At 41.1% G+C, this 23080-nt stretch overlaps 1 protein-coding gene across 6 annotated transcripts in view; it reads left to right on the top strand.

Moving 5' to 3' along the window:
- Positions 1-23080, top strand: part of SYNE1 (spectrin repeat containing nuclear envelope protein 1) — a gene marked incomplete at its 5' end in the record, with an annotated part of 457248 nt that overhangs the window by 218448 nt on the left and 215720 nt on the right. For 5 of the 6 annotated variants that reach the window (XM_082668958.1, XM_082668957.1, XM_082668956.1 and 2 more), the window contains 11 exons: positions 3714-3850; positions 4077-4254; positions 5135-5317; positions 8578-8721; positions 9041-9196; positions 10663-10827; positions 12354-12526; positions 14214-14367; positions 17046-17189; positions 17981-18145; positions 22297-22614. In XM_082668958.1, the coding sequence (XP_082525084.1) occupies positions 3714-3850; positions 4077-4254; positions 5135-5317; positions 8578-8721; positions 9041-9196; positions 10663-10827; positions 12354-12526; positions 14214-14367; positions 17046-17189; positions 17981-18145; positions 22297-22614 (1917 nt within the window). The remainder of the gene's footprint in view (positions 1-3713; positions 3851-4076; positions 4255-5134; positions 5318-8577; positions 8722-9040; positions 9197-10662; positions 10828-12353; positions 12527-14213; positions 14368-17045; positions 17190-17980; positions 18146-22296; positions 22615-23080) is intronic. The other variant, XM_082668959.1, reaches the window with a different exon arrangement.

The raw sequence follows: 23080 nt of genomic DNA, 5'->3' as shown, positions 1-23080 counted from the left end.
TCTGAAAAAGTGGCCTGTGGGCACAGGCATAAATAGACCGAGAGTCATAGCTGTTTTCCTGCCAGGGAATCATCTCTAACAATTAAATGATTGAATTTATAGCTTTGGAAGAAACGTTTGGTACTCTCCTAAAGCACAGCTGATAGTTTCCCCCTGGTTAGCCCTCCTGTGTGGGTTTGACAGCTGTGCTTGAATTAACCCGTTAACAGAGCTCCTGGTCACACTCACCAGTTGCCTTGTGGACTCTTTTCTTTTTTAAGCTAATAGCTGCTCTTTCAGAATGTGAGGAAGGGAAGCATAAAAGGAAGAGTGAAGAACGGGCAGAAGCTTGAAGTCTTCTTTCTTTTACTGTTAAATAGTATCACGGAAGGCCTTTCGATATCTGCAGTTTTATAGTGCTCTGAATCGTGGATGTCCTTAAAAGGAAGTTTAGTATAAACGTCTCTGTTTCTATTTATGTTATGATCTTTTCAAAATAGCTTCAGCCAGTATTGTAGTAAGTCATGTAGTATTTCCAACATTGTCTTGTTTTAAATCAAATATTTGAAATATAGCACACCACAAAATAAAACTTTTTAATCATCTCTTTATACTATTTTATTTATAATGTTTCTAGGGTTTTTGTTTTTCTTTGTTTGTTTTTTCCTGATGCCTTTCCTATCCTTTAGGCTTAAGCCTTAGAATAAAGCACAGAAAACACTTCTGTAAAACAGGGACAAGGAAGTTGGTAATTGTCCCATGTGATCAGTATTATTCACTCCGATATCACAAAAATCATTTATAATGTTTTTAGTTCTTTTTTGCTTCCCTTCCTTTCTCTTCCACTAGTATGAATGAAATTTTTAGAAAAGAAAGATTTGGTTGTGTTTAGATTACATTACTATTCTACCAAGTTTTCATTGATGCTATTAGTGAAAATAATAGGTGAATCCTATAAGAAATGCACAGGATAATGCAAAAGTGAATATGGACTTTTAATTGTACTAGTAATTCAAAGCTGACAGCCCTCTGCTTAAACCTACTTCCATATTTGGCTCCAAAGTTCATACTTTTGATGACAGTACTACATTGCCTCCCAATATTCAGATTTTCTTGTCTTTCTAATAATGCTATTTTGGAGATAACATTATGCTGTACATCTTAAACTTACACAGTGCTGTGTGTCAATTATATCTCAATAAAATGGGGAGAAAAAATAAATGAAAGATAAAAATGGAGATAATAGATGTTCTTACCACAAAAAAAGAAATGGTAATTATGTGATGAGATGGAAGTGTGAGCTAATGCTGTGGTGGCAACCATTTTGCAACATATACGTGTATCACGTCAACACATTATACACCTTAAATGTATCTACAACGTTGTATGTCAATTATATTTCAATAAAGCTAGGAAAACATTTTAATTAAAAAAAAAGAGAGAGAATACTTCCATTACATATGAATACATAGGAAAAGTTTTACAAAATAATGGATTTGCCAGGGTTCTTTGGCATTGTTTTGCTGTAAGGCAGGGGTTGTCATTGTTGAAAATCATAATAATAGTCACAAACCTTCACAAGTGTTTACTTTCTCTTCTGCAATTAAGTGATGAGACTCAAGAAATCCTTGAAAAAACAAAAATGGACCATCATCTGTAAACTATATTAAATCATGTTGCAAAATATCTTGTTCACTCTGTTTGCAAAACTCATATTTTTTAATATCCACTAGGTTATTAGTGTTAGAAATTTAGCAATTTTAGTAACCTGTATAACCTTAAGGAAAAAAATGCATTCTAGGACTTAACTGAAACAGAAGTATATGAGGTGATATGTACAAAATGAAAGACTCTGCTACAAAGCTTTAATCTATGATGAAGTTTAGAAAAAATGTTTAGTCAAAAGCTTTGGTCAAAAGCTTTGCACTTTTCATATCATCTAATTTATAAATGACCACTTTGAATCTCTGGTTCTTTTTACTTTCTGGTATATGGTAAATTTCTTTAGTAGTTATAATGTCCTTCCTTAAATAAATGGTTCAATGTGGTGTAAATTAGTAGTTAGTATTTTAGTGTTTGGAGAGAAACTTTCTAGTTATTATTTGTGAATTTTATAGATAAAAATATTTTAGACTCCTCTCCGGCCCAGCCACTAAGCTAAGTAACGAATTTTAAAACCAAGAACAGCATCCCTCCTCTCAGAATCACAGTGTAGGTGGAAAGGCCAACAAACTCAAGACCACTGGGGACTGTGGATTGCGATGAGTGCCAACAAGTTGCTGTGCGTCCTCGAAATAAGCCCCTAAGAGGTGGGACAGAGGGCGGAGAACCCTTAGAGGAGCTGTGATTTGAGCTGAGCCTTGAGATGTGATTACATATTGACCAGATGGGTGAGGTGGGAGCACGGCATCAAGATCCACAGTTACTGAGGAATTGAGAAAACACAGAAGAGACAACTAGAGAACAGGATTCACATTCAGAGAACACTGTGCCATTCTAGAGAGTAAATGGGGTCTGTGAGAGCTGAGAAGCAGAAGAAAAGAGATAACTGAACTGATTAAAACAGTTAAGACATAGAATAGACCAGCCCTCGTTTCTCTTGTATGGAATGAGAAGGGAAACGGGCAAGGCCAAGGTGATGCTTAGTTTTCTGATTCAGATCAGTGGGAGAACAGTGATGCCATTTTCTAGGATGAGGGATCCCGCACAGACCTACTTTGTTGAGAGGCACGGTTTTCCTGCAGATCTAGGCCAGGCCTTGATAAATATCTCTGAGAATAATAATAGTAACAGCAACAGCTATCCGAGTAGTTACTCAACTTCTTGCCTCTCCTCCTTAATTTTTTTTGTTTTTACCTTGGCGCTGCTATTATCCACATAGTCCCACTTAAATAACCTGCTGTCTTTACTAATTAGGCTCCTGGTGTGCCAGGAATTGTGCTAAGTATTTGACGCTGGTGATCTCATGGGCTTCTTGTGACAAGCTATAAGGAGAAGGCTCTGGTTGCAGAGCACCCTGTGTAGCTCAGTAGACCGTGGCCTCGATTTCAAGGTGCACTTGTCAAATCCCAGCACTTTATTTTGGATTCAGTACTCACAGTACTGTGATTATTCACGTCTCTCTCTCTCATTTGTTAAACTGTGAGCTCCACATGCCAGACGTTGAGCAAATACTTGATGACTGTATGAATGAAACTAGGAAATGAATAAATTACTAGTTAAATGAGACCTCTGGAATGTAAGAAATTCTTAATATGAAAGTTAACCCTACAAACGACATAAAACCAGTTGCCTTATGTATTTTTTAATCCCAAATAAGTCTTGCTTTTTTTTGAAATGATTTCTCTTCACCTTCACCTCACACCAACAATATTCATACACATCTTCCAATGTCCTAGGCAGACTGGTATTTTTTTTTTTTTTAAACAATTTAGGCTGTTTTTGCTTTTCTTTTTCTTGTCCCACTTTAAGTTACTTGACCACTTGATCATTTGACTACCCAGTAACATTGGATGCTCAAGTGACCATCCATGCCTTGAACAGGATGCAGATTAACCGAGCGCTATTCTATGCCTTGGGGAGTCCTGAAAATAGGTCTCATTTCTTTACTGAATCTACTGTGTTGGGTTTTCCCTCACTAATAATTTATTATGTGATTTATGCGTGTATAGTATGAGGATGTGGAAATTACCCAGTTTAAATGCTTGTTCCTCTGTCTTGTTATTTCCTAATAGGAGATACTGGTTGCTCTACAAAAAGCAGAGCCTCAGACAGAGGATCTCAAGTCTCAGCTGAATGAACTTTGTCGTTTTTCCAGAGACCTGAGTACATACAGCAGAAAAGTTTCTGGCTTGATTAAAGAATATAATTGGTGAGCGTGAACCTTACTGATATTCAAAATATTTTCACACAAATAAGAAGCCAGAGGTTTGTTTATTTTAAGTTGTGAGTTCAGTAATAATATAAATTAATTAATCTTAAATACATTACCAAATGGTGTGAGGACATACTCAGGACTGTTGACTCTGTTGAACATTATTTTAATCTACTTTATCATTTCTTTCCCTCCCATTAAATGTTTCAAATCATGGTTTTAGTCTTTGTTTGCAAGCATCCAAGGGCTGTCAGAATAAAGAACAGATTTTACAGCAGAGGTTTCGAAGAGCCTTCAAGGATTTCCAGCAGTGGTTGGTTCATGCAAAGATCACTACAGCTAAATGTTTTGATATACCTCAAAATATTAGTGAAGTTTCAGCAAGTCTTCAGAAAATACAGGTGAGAGTGTGGTCAATTAATTCTAATAATGGTGATCGGAATTCCCTGGGCGTCCAGTGGTTAGGACTCCGCACTTCCACTGGAGGGGGCACGGGTTCAATCCCTGGCCGGGGAGCTAAGATCCCACAAGCCTTGCAGCCAAAAAAAAAAACTATCCAATAATGGTGCTTAAGTGGTTTAAAAAGGTGCCTCTAGGGCTTCCCTGGTGGCGCAGTGGTTGAGAGTCCGCCTGCCGATGCAGGGGACATGGGTTCGTGCCCAGGTCCGGGAAGATCCCACATGCCACGGAGCGGCTGGGCCCGTGAGCCATGGCCGCTGAGACTGCGCGTCCGGAGCCTGTGCTCCACAACGGGAGAGGCCACGACAGTGAGAGGCCCGCGTACCGCAAAAAAATAAAAAATAAAAAAAAAATAAAAATGTGCCTCTAGATCTTTATAAGCATATTAAAGTTTGGCTTAAGAAACTCAGATTTCAGATAAATCCCTGCTTGAAACAATTGATGTGTATGTGAAAAGAAACTAGTCCATTGATCTAAATGTACGCTATTTTTATATATTAGTAGGGATTTAGGAAATAATAAAAGCTCTCTGTGTGTGACAAGCATCGTGATTGAGCATTCTAGGCAGATTTTCTCAGTAATTTTCACAATAACCACATCAGTTACATAAGATCATTATTAGATTATTATTATTAGATGATACATACATAATACAATAATACATAAAGTATCATTGTACAAATAGGGTAAGAGAACCTTAGTCATTTAATATATACAATAAAAATTGTTTATTTCTTTTCTTTGGTTATGTTGAGAAATAAGTAGTAAATTCAATGGATAAAGCATTTTATTATGCCTAATCTCTTACCTTTTTCTTTATAGGAATTTTTGTCGGAAAGTGAAAATGGACAGCACAAGCTAAACATGATGCTTTCTAAAGGAGAACTTTTGAGTACTCTGTTGACCAAAGAGAAAGCTAGTGGCATCCAGGCTAAAATTGCAACTGCAAAAGAAGATTGGAAACACTTTCATTCAAATCTCCACCAGAAAGTATCTGCCCTAGAGGTACACTGTAGCCAACCACGTGGATGTGTTCCGTGCCGTTTGTTGTAGTTGTTGCCATTGTAGTTACAATACAGCGTATTGTATTCAATACCTCCAAATACCCTTGTTAATGATTTTGGTCATCCCTCTCTGAATATTAATAGATACCTGAATGACTCTAAAAAACAGCTCAGTGTTACAGTGTGAACCTCACTAAGGAATTTGATAGCTTCTTGCGTGGTGGGGGCAGTTATCACAGGCTTGCCCATGCACCATCCCACCAGGAACAACTGATCTTACTTTTAGGCAATATCACTTATTTTTCATTTGAAATCCCTCAATTTAAGAAGTGTCCTAAGAGAATTGAACAGAAATATCCACGTAAGGCAATGCTATGGCTGAGATGGTGTAACTAATGCACATATCAGGTAGTAGGTTTTTGGAGCTCAGTATGCAAAGAGACAATGGTTATTTTATTTTATGCAGAGACAACGTAAATTGAATTTATTATAATCATAACATAATTTCTGCCACAGTGCAATTATATTTTTCTTGTGATCATCTGTTTTGTGTGCCAGCTCTTCTCTTAGAGTAAAATTGTGAGGCACGGAGAGTATTCTTTTCCCTTTTAAAACAACACTTCCTAGCAGAATAGAGCCTTAATTTAATTATGGCCATAATTAATGCAGGCCATAATTGAATGTGCAGGGCCAGGGTGTCATGAGTGTCAACTATGAATGGGGGACTTTGAGGGGTTTGACATTCACGTAAGATTTTGTGGGAAAAGCAACAAAGATAAGACCGGGGTTGACGATTAGGACCAGATAGTGGGATGTCTTGCATACTAAGCAATTTGACCTTGACTCTTGGCCAGAATTCCTTATCTGAACCCCAGAACAGGATTTATTTTCTCAGTTTTCACAAGGTTGGAACGTAACCCATACCATTCTAGGTACATAGAAGAGAGATTAATTCATTACATACGATGGATACTTTAGGATACTAGGGCTTACTGCTAGGGTTGAGAAAGGCTGAGTGAGGAACCTACTGATCTTTAAGCTGGAGATAAACATGTCAACTCTCTGGCTCCAGTGTAGACCAGAATGGCGAATAATAAGTAGCCAGAAAACCAGGGAAAGCTTTTCATAATGGTCCAGATGAGAGAGAAACAAGAGCCTGAATTCAAGAAATGATAAGGGATGGAGCTTGATCTCTAAAAGAAAACATAACAGGATTTGGTAAAGAATTCAATGAGGGGCCCAGGGAAGGAGAAGTTAAGTTTAAGTCTTTGGTTTCTAGTTCAGAAGATGGCATGAATGGTGATGCCATGAACTGAGACATGAATATGACAGAGAAAGTAGTTTGGGAAGGGATAGAAAAGTTAATTCAATGTAATATATGTTAAATTTTATGGGCCTGCAATATACTCAGCAGGTAATGGCCAGGAAAGTAGCAGTGAAGGTGAGTTCAGAGTTCAAGAGAGAGGGTAGAGCTGTCAAAACAGTGAGTGAATATTTACCAGTCACTGTTGAAGACACTTAACATACATTAATGTGTTTAATCCTCATAACCATTCTCTGAGGTAGAGACTCTTCTTATTTCTATTTTATGGTTGAGGAAATTAAGGCAAAAGGTGCTTAAATAATCTACCAAGTTCTCACAGCTAGTAAGTGTTGAAGCCAAGGTGTAGACCCAGGCACTCTGACCTGAAGTGTTGTATGAATACAGTTCTGTAAATGGAAGGCTTTAAGGCTTTGTAGGTGGTCACTGAAGCCATTGTGAAGGAATGATTATGCAGAGGGAACATTTGGTGGGAGGCCTATGCACCCCAAGGATAGGAAGCATATGAGGAACATTAGGAATTGTTTGACTTAGTATCAAGCTGTCTTTATTCCTGTGCCCCAGGCCCTTTGCTCAGGCCCTCTGACTTCACTCCTTGGATGAGGAGCCCAAACTCTTTACATGAGATCTCTGAGCCCCTACTGCTCAGTCCCGTGTCTTTGTAACGCTAATTCCTGATCATGGTCCCCAGTTTTTCCTTTAGTGGCCCCATGAGACTCCAGTGGCAGGAAAATGGAAACACCTTGAATTTATAAATTTATTTAATTATTCAACAAATATTTGTTGAACGTCTTCCATTTGCCAAGGACTATTTCAAGCTCTGGAGATACAGCAAAGAATAAAACAGAATAGAACTCCCGCCCTCATGAAGCTTAAATTTTAGTAGAATACTCCAGGAGTTATCCTGGTATCTTACATTTGTGAAGCACTTTTAATTTTCCAAAGCATTCCCAGCTACCATCTCCCTAAGAGGGGACTGTGGCAGCATGACTGTCCCCACATTGTAGGCACCGGATCGGATACGTATGGAACCTTGAGCCATTCTCCCAGGCTCCTGCAGTTCTTGCCACATAGATTTTTAAGCTAACCTTTGTGGATTTGCTCTTTGACAATTCTACGCAAAGCTCTGATTTAAATTTAAATTTAAAATCCTTTAGCGGGTTCACATGGTAACAAATTTCAAATTCACTTCAATCTAGCGTTTTTATAAATAATAGAGTGTAGATATAAACACCTTGGCTAAGGTGAAATGGTACCATATAAAACTTTATCAAATACATATGACGGCTACAAATTATCAGTGAAAGTGGTGACAGCATTCTTATGTAGTGGACACACAATACTATTTCTTGTTTCTTGTATCTTTATAAATCAGAATAAGCAAATTGTTTATTAAAAACATAATAAGCATATCCACCATATGCTGTTTCTTGTTTCACCATTAATCAAAATCAACAAAATGTTTGTGAGGACTTATTTATATTCCTGCAAGGTGACCACCATGATGTGTCCCAGGAAGTGTCAGACACAGCCCTCCCCTCTTGGAGTTCGTAATCTACTTGCAGGCAGGCTCGCTGGCATGAGATGAAAACTCACAATCCAGCCCAGTCCATGATAAAGGATGCAGTGACTGGTGTAAACAACAAATGTGACGGAGGCTGAGAAGGGGGCGTGTATGAACTCTGAGGTGGGCTGGATAATGAGGGAAGCACTCATTTATTAAAAAGTAGAACTTAAAAACCTCTAAAGGGTTGTTCACAAATTAGCCTGGTACCAAGGTGAAGGATAGAAAGTTCCAGACATTGGGGACAGGAAGAGAAGGGGAGATGGGTGGGGAGGTCAGGTTGGGGTGGGCTTTGAATGCCAAGTGAAGACTCTGGACTTGCTATTAACATTTGTTTTTTTTTTTTTGGTCCCTAACACTATCCAAAACCTCATAGAATCTGAAGATCCAGATGAAGGACTTTGAAGTCAGTGCTGAGCCTGTACAGGACTGGCTGAGTAAAACCGAGAAGATGGTGCATGAAAGCAGCAATCGCCTGTACGATCTGCCGGCCAAGAGGCGGGAACAGCAGAAGCTGCAGGTGATCAGCCCCTCAGCCCCCCGCCCCCAGCTACCATGCATTCAGATCAGAGGCACGCGAGCGCCCTGGAGTTAGATTTTGCCGTCCTGAGCTAGAGTGCACCCGTCCCCAGTTTCAGATGTCCTGTCTTCCAGCTATCCTTGGAGGTGTGATTTGTCCCGTCCTGTAGTCCACGCTGTGCGTAGCTTGGAAATAATACCGCGCCTTCGGGGCACACCTATCGCTCGCCCGTGTTTGTTTCCTCGGTCTCGGGGCCGAAGCTTTGTCTGCGATGTGCTCTTCCCCAGCCTCTTAATAGCGACTTGCTTGTGCTTTTCAGTCTGTCCTTGAGGAAATAAACTGCTACGAGCCTCAGCTCCACAGGCTGAAAGAGAAAGCTCAGCAGCTGTGGGAGGGCCACGCGGCCAGCAGGAGCTTTACGCACCGAGCGTCACAGCTGTCTTCTCAGTATCTAGCTCTAAGCAATTTCACAAAGGTAACGCCTGCCGCGTGCTGTGTGTGAGCGTGGGGCGCCGGGGCAGGGCCGAGGCGTGTAAGTGCTCTCCCTAGCCTTGCAAGCCCAGCCAGACATTTGTGCTGCATCATCTCAACATGGTTGTCTGAAAAGAGCAAAGGAGGTTTCAAACATCGAAGAGACTTCCCATCTCTATGATTGCACAAAATATTCCCTTTAATCCTGAAGAGGTATGTTCCCCAGAGCTTTTATCTGGAAGACTCAAAGCATAAACATAAGGCAGAATTCAGAGTATTGTGTCTAAAGATAACGCAGATTAAATTACTTTAGGAAAACAGGAATTCAGAGCAGTTTAAATTTACTTCGTGGGCTACATAGAGTGAGTGGGGGATCGTGTTTTCCATTTGTCTCAATTCTTTATATTCATTGCATAGTAGTCAAAGATGTATTGATTGAGAGTTTCAGCTCAGATTCTAGAGCAGAGCTCAGAATTGACAATGATTCCTATAACTGATTAAAGCGCTTTTCTAACAGCTTAGAAAAAAAGTAAATGGAATCCCACAGTGACCTCACTTAGAGCATTCAGCAGACCCATCGTGAACTTTGTAGGGCGGCCTGCCCTGAGCTTTATGGCCTTGTAACATTTGTTCCCTATATTTCCCTTTTGTATTTCAGATCTGAGAATGTAGGGAACCTGCTGTAACTTGGCTTTGCCTGTTTTAGTGTGGGCTCACTCCTGGCCTGCTGTTTTTATCCCCAATAAAACATCCTTGAGACAGCCAAATAGTATAGGTGCTGGAGTAAAAGAGTCTGTGTTTACACCAACGTTTTTTACTTTTCTTGTCTTTAGAAAATCTGGCACATATCTGAAATTAGAATAAATTAAGGCCATCTTTCTATTCCTTTGTATTTATTTAGATACCAAAAAATCAATAGATACTCAAATGCTTTAAGAGCTGACAATTATATTCATAAAATCTTCACTGTTGGATATAAGCTTTAATAGCTAAAACCACATTTACGGTCCCAATTTAGGGATATTACAGAATCTCAGACAATTGTGTTTTTAGAACTGGCTACAGTGTAGGTCACGTGGGTATGTGGTGTCAGTTGAGCCAAATGTGATCATGTGAGAGCAGAAACTACTTCAGTGGGCTTCCCAGACAAGGTGTGAGGAAGACATTAATGAAATTTCTGAAAAATATCCCAATTGTCGTAAAGAAGAGTAGCGAGTAAGCTGAGGGACACTAAATTGTCATTGTAATCTTTCTGCTTCTTGACCCAATTATTCTCATATTTCTACTCTTCTTAGAAAGCTATTTCACATCTCATAGATTCATACAGCCTTGCGTCGTATCTGTGAGCCTATGAACCTATGGCTGATGGCAGTTATTTGGAACAAAGGGTTAGCTTTACAATCTGAGTAGCTTCAGGGTGTGGAGTCTCTGTGGAAGGGACCGCTGGAAAACGATTTCTGTCATTTCCAGGAGAAAGTGTCAAGACTGGACAGAATTGTTGCAGAACACAATCAGTTCTCCCTCGGGATTAAAGATCTGCAGGACTGGATGACAGATGCGGTCCACATGCTGGACTCTTACTGCCACCCAACCTCTGACAAGAGCGTGCTGGACAGCAGGATGCTCAAGCTTGAGGTGTGCCTTTTACCAGAAATGTCTCTCATTTACAGAATTTGTTTTTCTCAAAAGTTCTCGAGTCTCTGTCTGATATGATAATGTCATACTGTGTCCATGAGAAATCCAAGAATGCTCCGTGGATATGATCCTGTTTGCATAGGGAGGCTTTGCCTAAGCACTCCTGAATCGATTGAGCTCAGATATACTCAGTCATAAATACTTTACAAAAATTAAAATAAAATAAGGACATTTCCTGGAAGTCCAGTGGTTAGGACTCTGTGCTTTCACTGCTGAGGGCGTGGGTTCAATCCCTGGCTGGGGGAATAAGGTCCTGCAAGGCGCATGGCGTGGCCAAAAAAAAATAAAATTTTTTAAAAAAACATTTTTAATAAAAAATAACAACCCCAAAATGGTTACTTGCTTGATATAGCCAGTTAAGAGGCTAGTTTCAAATTACATCACAGGCACATTTATTCTGAGAAATCCTTGGTTGAAACATTTTATCGGGCAAAACCTTTCCCATCTTGTTCAACTCGCTTGCCTGCCTGTATCAGTTAGTCCGTTCTTCTCCCATCACAAGATATTAGTTCTGTGTTAGTTTACGTTTGTGATAAAGCCATCATTCTGCATTCATTCACCTGTCATTTATACACTGGGTGTCTTCTGGGAGACTGGCATTGTGCCTTGATACCAAAGATTCAAAAATGAATAAAATACGGTCATTGCCCTCAAGGATTTCATTGTCTGAGGCTGGAGGCTGAAACACAGAAGACGGTAATAATAATTACGGCGCTATGGACACACAGAGGAGCGGAGCTGGGCAAGGGGCATCGGGTTGAGAGTTGAGGCAGGTTTCTCAGAAAGCCTGATACCTCAGCGGAGATTTCAGAGTGGGACCAAAAGAGCAAAAGCTGAAGAAAGCCGACAGCGTGGTATGTGAGTCGTTACTAGCAGTTCTTTCCTGCTGCAGCAGAAGCCGATGGCCGTGACTGGCCGAAACTGAATCTGGAGAGGTTGCAAGGTCCAGATGAGAGAGAGAGAGATGAAACTTTACCTTTCAGGTGATAAACACCAGTTTTATAACTTTGAATTCAAAGATCCTTCTTATATAGAAAAAGAAGAGTGCTTGTGAAGAACTTGAAATATATAAATTAATATATAATATGAATTAAGCTATTTCTTTCAGTTTGTTGTGTGAGAGACCTTAACCTTTATAGAGCTCTTCATCCAGTGACCTTTGAGAATCCAGGAATCCTATAGTCATCTATTTTTCTCTTATTAACAAACAGTAAAATGAAACTTCAGTGGAAATTAGGGATTATTCAGAGAATAATAATGACCTGAAAGGCCAAGGCCACTCAGGCTGGTGCCTGGTTACTGGCACCACCAGCAAGTGACTCTCCCGTCCTCCGCCTGGTAAGCCTGAGAGCACCGGGGCTCAACCCAACTGCAGATCATCTGCTATCCACAGGGACTCTGAAATATTTAAAGCTAGAAATGTTAAATAAGCAAATGACAAAGGACTTCTGTACCTGCTTTTACAGGCTCTATTATCAGTGAAACAGGAAAAAGAGATCCAGATGAAAATGATAGTGACCAGAGGGGAGTCTGTCCTTCAGAATACGTCTCCGGAAGGCATTCCTGCCGTTCAGCAGCAGGTGCAGAGTGTGAAGGATATGTGGGCGTCCCTTTTGTCTGCAGTGATTCGTTGTAAAAGGTTAGTGAAGCTGAAAGGCTGCTGGGAAGTCATTGCTAAAACATCTACAGGGAAGCAGCCGCATAGCACAGGGAGATCAGCTCGGGGCTTTGTGACCGCCTGGAGGGGTGGGATAGGGAGGGTGGGAGGGAGGGAGATGCAAGAGGGAAGAGATATGGGAACATATGTATATGTGTAACTGATTCACTTTGTTATAAAGCAGAAACTAACACACCATTGTAAAGCAATTATACCCCACTAAAGAGGATTAAAAAAAAAAAAAAAAGATCTACAGGATAGCTCAGTAACAGACTGTCCCGGGGTTCTCCCTTTCTCTCTCTCCGCCCCCGGGCCCCAATCTCTTTCTCTCTCTCTATTGCCCTGCTCCGTTATTTTTGCCTCCCTTTCTTCCTTCCTGCTTCCCTTCCTCCTTCCTTCCTTTTCTCTTTTCTTCTTGGAACAAAAGAAACTGGCAGGTGCGATCTTTCATTTAGGTTGAGCTGCAGTCCTATGTCTGTGTTTTCATATAACTACATGTTTCTTAGTGTTGATGTTCACTGCTTAAAAAGTCAAAGATAAATACATGTCTAATCATGTGAAGATATATTAGTTAAAACCAATCAGTTTACTTGGGAAGTAGCCCCAGAAAACACCAGTAGGTGGTGAGAACAACACGTGAGAGAGGGAGGGCAGCCAGTAACATGGGCAGCTGGAGCTTACTCCCAGCAGGCGTTGCTGGGAGCCAGTGTAGATAGAGCGTGTCTGGGAATTACCCATGGAGAGCAGGGGAGCTGGAATGTTTGTAAACAAACTGCCATGAATCAGGCAGGCAGTCGAGGATTGCCTCCAGGGGACGACAATCCCTGGCATTTCTTGCCTACAGTGCCCTCAAGCTGAGAGGGCACCAGGGACCAAAGGATGGCCTCAGGCCAAGAGGGCAAGGAGTTGGCCTTTGGAGGACCGGTTGGCAGTGTAGTGCAGGGGTCTGGTCGGGGGGTGGGTGGAGCGCAGAGTGTCTGCTACAGAAGAGTTCAAGCCTGTTAGTAAAGTTAGACACAAATGATGAACGGAGTTAAACATGTAACATCTGTATTGAGAGAAGGAAGTGCTTAATTGATCAGGAAGAGAAATCATCAGGTTTTAATAATTAGACCAATTCAGGAAATGTTAGCCTATATCATTTGTGACTTTCTGATTTTTAAATCTCATGCAAGATAGTGACTATGCTTGTTCTTGTTCGGTTCTTCCGTCCTTCTTTTATGACTTTTTTTTTCTCTCCTCTGGATGTCCTACTCAACTTCACGGAGTTAAATATTGCTTCTCTTTCTGCCCTGAGTCTTGGCTCTGAAAAGCCTCGCTCAGGGCATCTCTCCTGGTTTTGTCTTCAGGCCTCTCCCAGTGTCTTGTGTGACCTGGTTACCGGACTATATATATATATAAAACCTGACTCCAGGTTTTATATCCAGTCCCTCTTCTCCACCCGTTGGCCTGGACTTCACTGACCCTTGCTTCTCAAGGCTGTGCTTGCCAGGGACCCAGGCTCGGATTTGATAAGCCACAGCCATTCAGCCCCTCTCAAGCCTGCCCCCGTCCTTATCTATGGGCTTCCTGCTGGGGGAGTAGACAGAACCAACACAGTGATAGAGGTCAGACAGATTGAATGTACATGGCTTCAGTGTAGATTACTGTCCTTTCAATTACCTTTCAGTCAACTTGAAGGAGCTCTTTCTAAGTGGACAAGTTATCAGGACGATGTTCGACAGTTTTCCAGCTGGATGGACAGTGTGGAGGCCAGCCTAAACGAATCCGAAAGGCAGTATGCAGAAGTGCGGGAGAAAACAGCCGCTCTCGGCAAAGTCAAGGTGGGACCTGGATTTCGGATTCCATTTGTTTCCTGACAGGTGCTTCAGAATTGCCATAGTTGTACAGAAATGTGCTCACCTGAGTCCTAGGGCTGTCCACATGGGCAAACTCTGTTTGAGGGCTTTACTATAATTTCTAATGGCTTCTCAACCCAAACTTTTGTTTGTGGCTGTTTTGTTAGTGAGTGAAAATGTCCTCTTCCAGGAAAACCTCATAGACGCATGTTTTATGATATATTTAAAATTTGGCAACTTGTAATAGCTTTTCATATCTTCAGCCGGCTCATCATTCGGAAGTAAAAGTACTTTCTTTTCTATCACATCCTTTTCTATTTGTACTTTTGTATGTTTTTCATAATGCTTAGATTAGTACAGTACTACATGTAAAGATTAATAGATAGATGGATAGCTTGATGGTAGATAGATAGATAGGTAGGTAGGTACTGGAGGTATGTTCTTAAACCTCGTTTTTGTTGGTATTAGTATTCACACATAACATTTTGGAAATCTTTGATTTATTCATCCAGGGCATATTCCAGGCCATATGGATGGCCTGTTCTACCTAAAACTTACTGTGTCCTAAACAGTACTTCTTATCTTCTACCCCAAATCCTTCACACTCCTGTATTCTCGGTGTCAGTCCTTTTGTGTCACCCCACACTGAATACCCGAAACTGGGAACCTCGTTTCCCCACCTCCTTCTTTCTTACCCCCGCTTTGAATTAGGCAATAGGTCTTGCTGATTCCAGTTCAGCAATGTCTCCTGACTCTAATCTATCCTTTTCCTAAACTGCAACAGCTCACCTCGTCTCTTGTCTCCATCTCCCGTTATCTTCATATAAAGGTGAATGTGTCTCCTTCCTGCCTGAGAGTTCCGTTGCTTTCCACTGTTTACAGTATCGTACCAATCTCCCTCCTCTAGTTTGTAAGAATTTTAATAATCTCTTTGCCAGCCTCATTTTGCTTGGTCTCCCACCCTCCTTCCACCCTTGTGCCAGTCTTACTGTATTTCTCACTATTTCCTGAATGTACCACATTAAATGGAATTCAACGATTCCATGCCTTTGCAGAATCTCTTCCCTTTTTCACAGAATACTTTAGCTGTGCCCTGGCACCTGGCAACCTTCTACTTACCTTTCTGAATTAGTTCAGAAGCTATCTTTTCTATGATACCACCACCACCCGAGGCTTAATTAGTTCTTCTGTTCTCTGTTGTTCATATCTCTTTATCAGTTTTATAGAATATATGCTTACATACCTCTCTCCCTCAGTGGATAAAGATGCTTAATTTTCTTTTTATCCTATGCATTTGGCTCTCTGTCTGACACAGAGCAAATGCTGAGTAAAAGTTATTTGAATGACTAAATGGCCTTACGTGACCTACGCCAAATCACTTAACATTTCTGGGTTTGCATGACTGTTTGCATCTGAAAATTAATCTACTCATCATTATCTACCCATTATATTGTTATAATGATCTATTGCTATATTAATGATTCATCTATTCAATAAATGCAGGCATTGTGCTCGATTCCAGGTAAATAAAACCGACAAAGCTTGTATTCTGGAGGGACACCTATACGCATCCGAGAATGCATGAATAAACAAATAATTAGAACTGGTGATAAGTGCCCTGAAGAAAAAGCTGCATGTTATGAGAGAGAGTCATTGGGACAGGGCAATTATGGACTGCTTGGAGTCGGGGGAGGGGGAGGAGAGACTGGAAAGGCGTCTCTGAAATAGTAGACGGAAATGATGCCCTAAGAAAGTTAGTGCAGAGAAGTCAGTCTGGGGAGGAGGTGGGAAAAGAGCATTTCAGATGGAATAATCAGCACGTCCCTGAGGAGGGAGAGAACCTGGCTCAGATAAAAGGGAGCTAGAAGAAAGGCTGGGTGTTGCTGGAGCCGAGAATCAATGGATGGCTGTTGCCAGGCAGAGGGGCCAGGGACCAGATCCTGCATTGCCATGAGGATGCTAGCCTGTGGATTTTCTACTTGATCCTGACGGCTTTGGGAAGATAATCAATGTTTTAAGCTGGGGAGTGACACGATTCCCTTTAGAATCTTAAAATCTTTTATCGCTCAAGCTGCTGTGTGGAGTGTGGACAAAGGGACTGGGCAGGAACTCGGGGCAGGGAATCTGCCTAGCAGGATATTGCAAAAGTCCAAGTAAAAGGTGATAGCAGCGGGGGCTGGGGGTTTGCAGGAGACAGGAGAACACATGTCAGGATACAGTGAAGAGATAGAACTAACAGGATTTCATCATGGATGGAGGGAGAAAGGGTGACTCCAGTGGTCTGAATTGACCAGCTGGGTGGGAATGGTAGCATTTACTATTTGAAAAAAGACTGAAGGGGAAGGAGGTTTATTGGTGGCTGGGGAAGGATGGGAATGGAGTAGAGGTCAAGTGCCCATTTTTTGGACAAATTAAGTTTGAGGTTTCCAAGTCAACTGGAGTCAGAATCTCAGAGACAGTTCTGGGCCAGATATCAAATACACCCCCCGACCCTAGAAGATATAGATATAGATGGATGGATAGAGTGATCTATCTATCTGTCTACAGATAGATAACCTGAGATCACTTGCCAAGTATGCAGTTAAAATATCCTAATTTTAATAGTACCATTGATATGATTATATATGCACCAATTCCTTTGTTTTTTTTTTAATGTTCTCTAGTTATTAAATGAAGAAGTGCTGAGCCACAGCAGCTTGCTGGAGACCATTGAAGTCAAAGGAGCCGGCATGACAGAGCACTACGTCACCCAGTTAGAATTCCAGGACCTGCAAGAACGATACAGAGACATCAGAGAGCGGACCAAGGTATGGCTCACCGTGTTCCACACAAACCCACTGAAAATGCAGTGTTTGGAGCTGTGCTTATTTAAAGACTCGTTTATCTGGGGCAATGACAGCCTTGTGAAAACATATAGAACAAAAAAATGCAAAATGAATTTTAATACTTTGAATACCCCACTGGCAAAACCCTCAACTATTGTTAGCATATGAAAGTTACTGAAGGAAAATAATTCTCAATTAAAAAGTCCTAGAGATGTACCTATTGTAGAAAAATTGGGGGCAGCTTCATAAGGAAGACTCATAAATTCTTTAATATGTCTGCTGATGACAATTTTCTAAAGCCGGAAATAATCGCCAATAATATTTATAATACTGTGCTTTATTTATTTCTTTGTGAACTTTCAGCACACCTTACTTTATTAGACAAAGTACATGAAAAATAAAATCCACAGTGAGTCCAAATCCTCACTGAAGTCACAATATAAGAATTTCAGTTCTCTTCATTAGAAAAAATGTATTTTTATGACAAATAAAGTTAATTCAGTTTTTGGAATATCCATGTTACATTTCATAAGGAATTCAGAGATCAGGAAGTTAATGCAAGAAAGTGATCTTTAAGACCCCTTTTACTCCTAATATTACGTTTTTTTATATTTTTTGCCTAAATCTTAATGTTTTACTTTTCTAGGAAACATTCATATTTTAATGACTTAATAATCATGCTTTTCTAAAATTCCAAAAGTGAGTTCTTACAGTTCGTTGAAACTGCATGTAGAAATGTACCCCATCTTAATCGTCTTACATGCTAATAATAGGAAGCAGTAACCAAGTCTGAAAAACTAGTTCGCCTGCACCAAGAGTATCAGAGAGACTTGAAGGTGTTTGAAGCTTGGCTGCAACAAGAGCAAGAAAAGCTTGACCGATATTCAGTTCTTGAAGGTGATGCCCACACTCACGAGACAACGTTGCGGGATCTTCAGGTAAAGTCTACTTCATCATAAAACAAAGGAATTTTCATTCTGAATATGGAATCATTATTATTATTATTAATTTTTTTTTTTTTTTTGTGGTACGCGGGCCTCTCACCGTTGTGGCCTCTCCCGTTGTGGAGCACAGGCTCCGGACGCGCAGGATCAGCGGCCATGGCTCACGGGCCCAGCCGCTCCGCGGCATGTGGGATCTTCCCTGACCGGGGCACGAACCCGTGTCCCCTGCATCGGCAGGCGGACTCTCAACCACTGCGCCACCAGGGAAGCCCCAGGAATCGTTATTTTAAGCAGTGGGAAGTTACTCTGACCTGAAATCCTATAAATAGCTGATATATATTAAGTGAAACCCTAGTGAGGTCTGGTCTGTAGCGTTTGGGGACCTCAGTAGTGTATGCTAGTTGAGATCATTTGCTGGTCAGTTGAGACTGAGCAGGGCTGGAACTTGAGGACTTGGTTGAGTTGCTAAGGTGGCCTCTGACAGGAATGGCTCGTGGCCTCATGTATGGTGTTGGCTGGTCCACCTGCCTGGTCCTCCCTAATGGGTTGAATCAGATGTGGAACACAGCTGCAGGAGTCAGTAGCACGTGACACTTCTCAAAGTCAAATTGGTGACACCATCTTAGGCCATCTGGTTTTAACCCAAATCTCCCACATTGCTGAGGATACAGGCCCGGGGACAGAGACCCAGAAGAAGGAATTTGAGGAGCTAGAAAAAGCACTGGTGCTCAGCTAAGCAGTCTGAGATTCAGGGCGAGATGGCAAACTTCATGGGGAAAATGGTCCTAACCCACTTATTCATTGACTCATTCAACATTTACTGAACACTTAATGCGGTGCAGACACTGTACTTGGCTAGCTACTGCAGGTAAAGATGATTAAAATATTATTCTTGCCTGCAAGGAACTTGCATTCTAAAGAAATGTGGACCTGTTGATAGGTCGTAATGATCTATCTAACAATGTGATAAGGACAATACTAGAACTACTCTATTATTAGGGATCTTATGGGAGCATCAAAGAGAGCCCCTGGGGCTTCCCTGGTGGTGCAGTGGTTGAGAGTCCGCCTGCCGATGCAGGGGATGCGGGTCGTGCCCCATTCCGGGAAGATCCCACATGCCGTGGAACGGCTGGGCCCGTGAGCCATGGCCGCTGATCCTGCGCGTCCGGAGCCTGTGCTCCGCAACGGGAGAGACCACAACAGTGAAAGGCCCACGTAACGCAAAAAAAAAAAAAAAAGAGAGCCCCTTAATCTTACCTGGAGAGACAGATAAGGGTCAGGGGGTTCCCAAGAAGGGGAAACCAGGCACACAGAGTAGAGAACAGAGAAAGGCCAGTAAGACAACTCTGTGTCCCACCAGCTCTGTGTTAGAACTTACTGAACACTGTCAGCTCTTATTGGAATTGGTTCAGGATTGGGCAAGATGTACCTACAGCTCACACAAGGTGGAAAAGCGGGACTGAGATGGTCATCGCTGGCATATAACATTTCTGGCTATTTCAGTGGGTCTCAGGGAGTGTTGTGTAATGGCGGGAGTGTTGTGTAATGGCGGGAGTGCACGGTTGGGATTAGGGAGTTTGGACTCTGACTTACGGTGAGAACTGACCCCGGGTGACTTTGGCAGAGGTAAACGTCTCTGACTCAGTTTTCTCCACAGAGTTGTTCTGAGGAGGGATTAAATGAGATGGGAGAAAAATCTTATTTAAATAATAGTCCATTCATGAAATAAATATACAGCAGCAGTTGAAGAGTCATAGTTTCATTAGCTTATTTAAGGGTCTCATCCATTTTATTCTTAATAGTAGCACACCCTGGTCTGCTACGTTTAGCTGTTGTAATTTATCTTAATGGAATGGACTTGGTTTTCTGGCTATAACCCCTCCCAGCCCTTCACTCCAGACATTCTTGGCCAGCAAATGCCAAGCTCTCCAAGTTCTGTGTAGGAACTGGGCCAAGAAGCCACTTGTCACCAGCAGATGTTTCTCCTGTTCAGAAGAAAATGTTTAACTTTGGTCAGTATTAATGTAGCCCAAACCCAAACCTAACTCCAACCTCTCAGTTCACTGTGTATTAATTCTTATGGACACTGTCTTATTTTGAGTCACCACAGATGTTAAAAAGGGAGGGGAGACGCTAAGGCAGAAATTGGTGATGGAGACGTGACATTCCAACTGCACAGCAGAACTACTTCAGGGTCCCGATGTCCTACAGCTCACTTAGTCATCTGGGGGTCTGCCAGCAGTGTGAAACATGTTCACAGATTATTTTGCATTTACTGAAGGTTTAATTTGAGTCTTAGAACATATAGATTTTTTAAATATTTAACTGTATTTTCCCCTCAGAATAAATACTTGAAATGTGGTATATATATAAGAATTTATCTAATGCATTGATTTGTAGAATAGTGAAAACTGCTATAAAATAGGGAAAGGGTGATATATTAAGAAAGGTAGGGGCTTCCTTGGTGGCTCAGTGGTTAAGAATCCGCCTGCCAATGCAGGGGACACGTGTTCAAGCCCTGGTCCGGGAAGATCCCACATGCCACAGAGCAACTTAGTCCATGCGTCACAACTACTGAGCCTGTGCTCTAGAGCCCGCGAGCCACAACTACTGAGCCCACGTGCCTAGAGCCTGTGCTCCGCAACAAGAGAAGCCACTGCAGTGAGAAGCCCACACACCGCAATGAAGAGTAGCCACTGCTCGCCGCCACTAGAGAAAGCCCACGCACAGCAATGAAGACCCAACCTAGCCAAAAATAAATAAATAAGTTAATTAATTAATTTTTAAAAAGGAGATTAATTAGGGCAAGGATCAGTAGACTGTAGCCCAGAACCCATATTTTAAATGAGGCTTTATTGGAACACAGCCACACCTGTTCATCTATGTAGCGTCTATGGCTGCATTGGCACCACAAGGGCAAGGTTAGGCAGTTAAGTACTTGCAGCAGATTGTGTGGCCCACAAAGCCTAAAATATTTGCTGTCCAACCCTTTATGGAAAAAGTTTGCCAAACCCTGAATTAGGAAAGAGATTGTACAAAATTACCTTTAAAAAATTTTAGGAATTTTGGAATAACATTTCTGTTTGTCATCATTTTGATTAATATTTTACCATATAAATTGTTCTTCTTTTCCATTTACAATACATTCACACTACAACATTTTTGGAGTGATATCATAGCTGAGGACAAATGTATCCAATAGTCTGAACCATATAAGATTGCTATTTCTATGGGTAAAAGTGGTCAGATATGAGCAATTTCGTTGGTATTAAAGATTTTTTAATAATATTGTATTCTGACTAAATATGTTGGCACTTTTAACATTCTTGGTAGGATTTGACTTGGTCCCTTTCAACTTTAGATGATCAGATCAAGTAACACAAGTGTATAATACCGTTTTGCCAACATCTTTAAGGATATGAGTTTTTCTTTCTATAAAAAAAAGTAGTTTATGCTCTTCAAGACTTGGTTCATACTAAATTTGTAGGGTAAATTTCTGGGACTTATGTTTGGTGGAGGGAAATGTATTTGTACCTAAGAGTACCTGATGGGCAGGTGTGATAATTCAGCCTTTCAGGTTTGTGTGCCCTGTACCCTCCAGGGCCAACTTCTCTTTGCCATCGCATTCCCTAGAACATCTTTGGCAAAGAATCCCTCCTGAGCAAAAACAAGGTCCATTGTTCTTTTCTCAGCCACACATGTAGCACTGATCCCATTCAATGTCAAAGCAAGAAACCTTAGGCTCTTTAAACAGATTAGGAGCCAAAAAAAGCCTAGGTTATTATATTAAACAATAACCCTTTAGTCACAGTGTTTTTTGCCTGTAGGCTGAAAAACCAAATTTCAGACATTGCTTCTAAGATGACTGAGAAAAATATTTCTCTCGGTGTGTGTATTTGTGTGTATATGTGTGCACTCTGATTAATTTAATTGGAAATATTTCAGAATGTTTCTCCTGACTTGGGAGACAGTATGCAGTTTTTGGTACATATTTTTTGTGGGTAAGTCGGAATCAAAGCATTCTTTCCTAACGTGAAGTTTTCTTGAAGCCAACGTGAAGGGCACGGTTGGCTTGGGTGAGACATGATCACCTACACGGGTGTAAAATATAAGTGAGGTGTGGCAGCCATACCTTTCCCCTACAGGAGCTCCAGGTGCACTGCACAGAAGGACAGGCCCTGTTGCATTCAGTGCTGCACACCAGAGAGGAAGTGATACCATCGGGCATCCCCCAGACGGAGGACCGGGCATTAGAGTCTCTCCGGCAGGACTGGCAGGCTTACCAGCAGAGGCTGTCCGAGACCCGAACTCAGTTCAATAATGTAGTCAACAAATTGAGACTGATGGAACAAAAGTTTCAGCAAGTAGACGAGTGGCTAAAAGCAATGGAGGACAAAGTGAGTCTCAGAAGTGGACGTCAGTCTAACCGGGCAGCCAAGGAGATACAATTACATCAGATGAAGGTACAACTAATGTAAATTCCTCATCTTTGTCAGAGTAGCAGTTGCCTTGCGTAATTTGTTTCCTTAAAATATTTAGTAACTTTTGGTCCAAGGTTTAGCTTTTGCAAAATCTCTTTCTACTTGCAAAGAAATTTGATGTACATTATAATGGGGCATTCTTCTATCAGCAGTTGTTTATTAGAATCCTAAGGCAGTCTAGTTTAATGAAGTATTTTATATTTTCTTCCCAAGCTTTATTACCTTGCTTGGTAAAGATACATGAATGCTAGTGTTGCAATAATTTGTTTATGGCTCTGATTTGAAATTGCTCTAATGTACTACATTGACATAATACTTGAAAATTAATTTTATTCTAATTTTTATGTAGAGTCAGTGCACATGATCAAAATAATCCTTAGGCCTCTGGAACTTCTTTTCCTTATTCATCTATTTTAAAATTTATCTTAAGTACAACAAAATATATAAA

This window comes from Grampus griseus, assembly GCF_964374135.1.
Source record: "Grampus griseus genome assembly, chromosome: 13".
Taxonomy (NCBI): domain Eukaryota; kingdom Metazoa; phylum Chordata; class Mammalia; order Artiodactyla; family Delphinidae; genus Grampus; species Grampus griseus.
The sequence above is the reverse complement of the archived record's forward strand: the minus strand, read 5'-3'. Positions and strand labels throughout refer to the sequence as shown.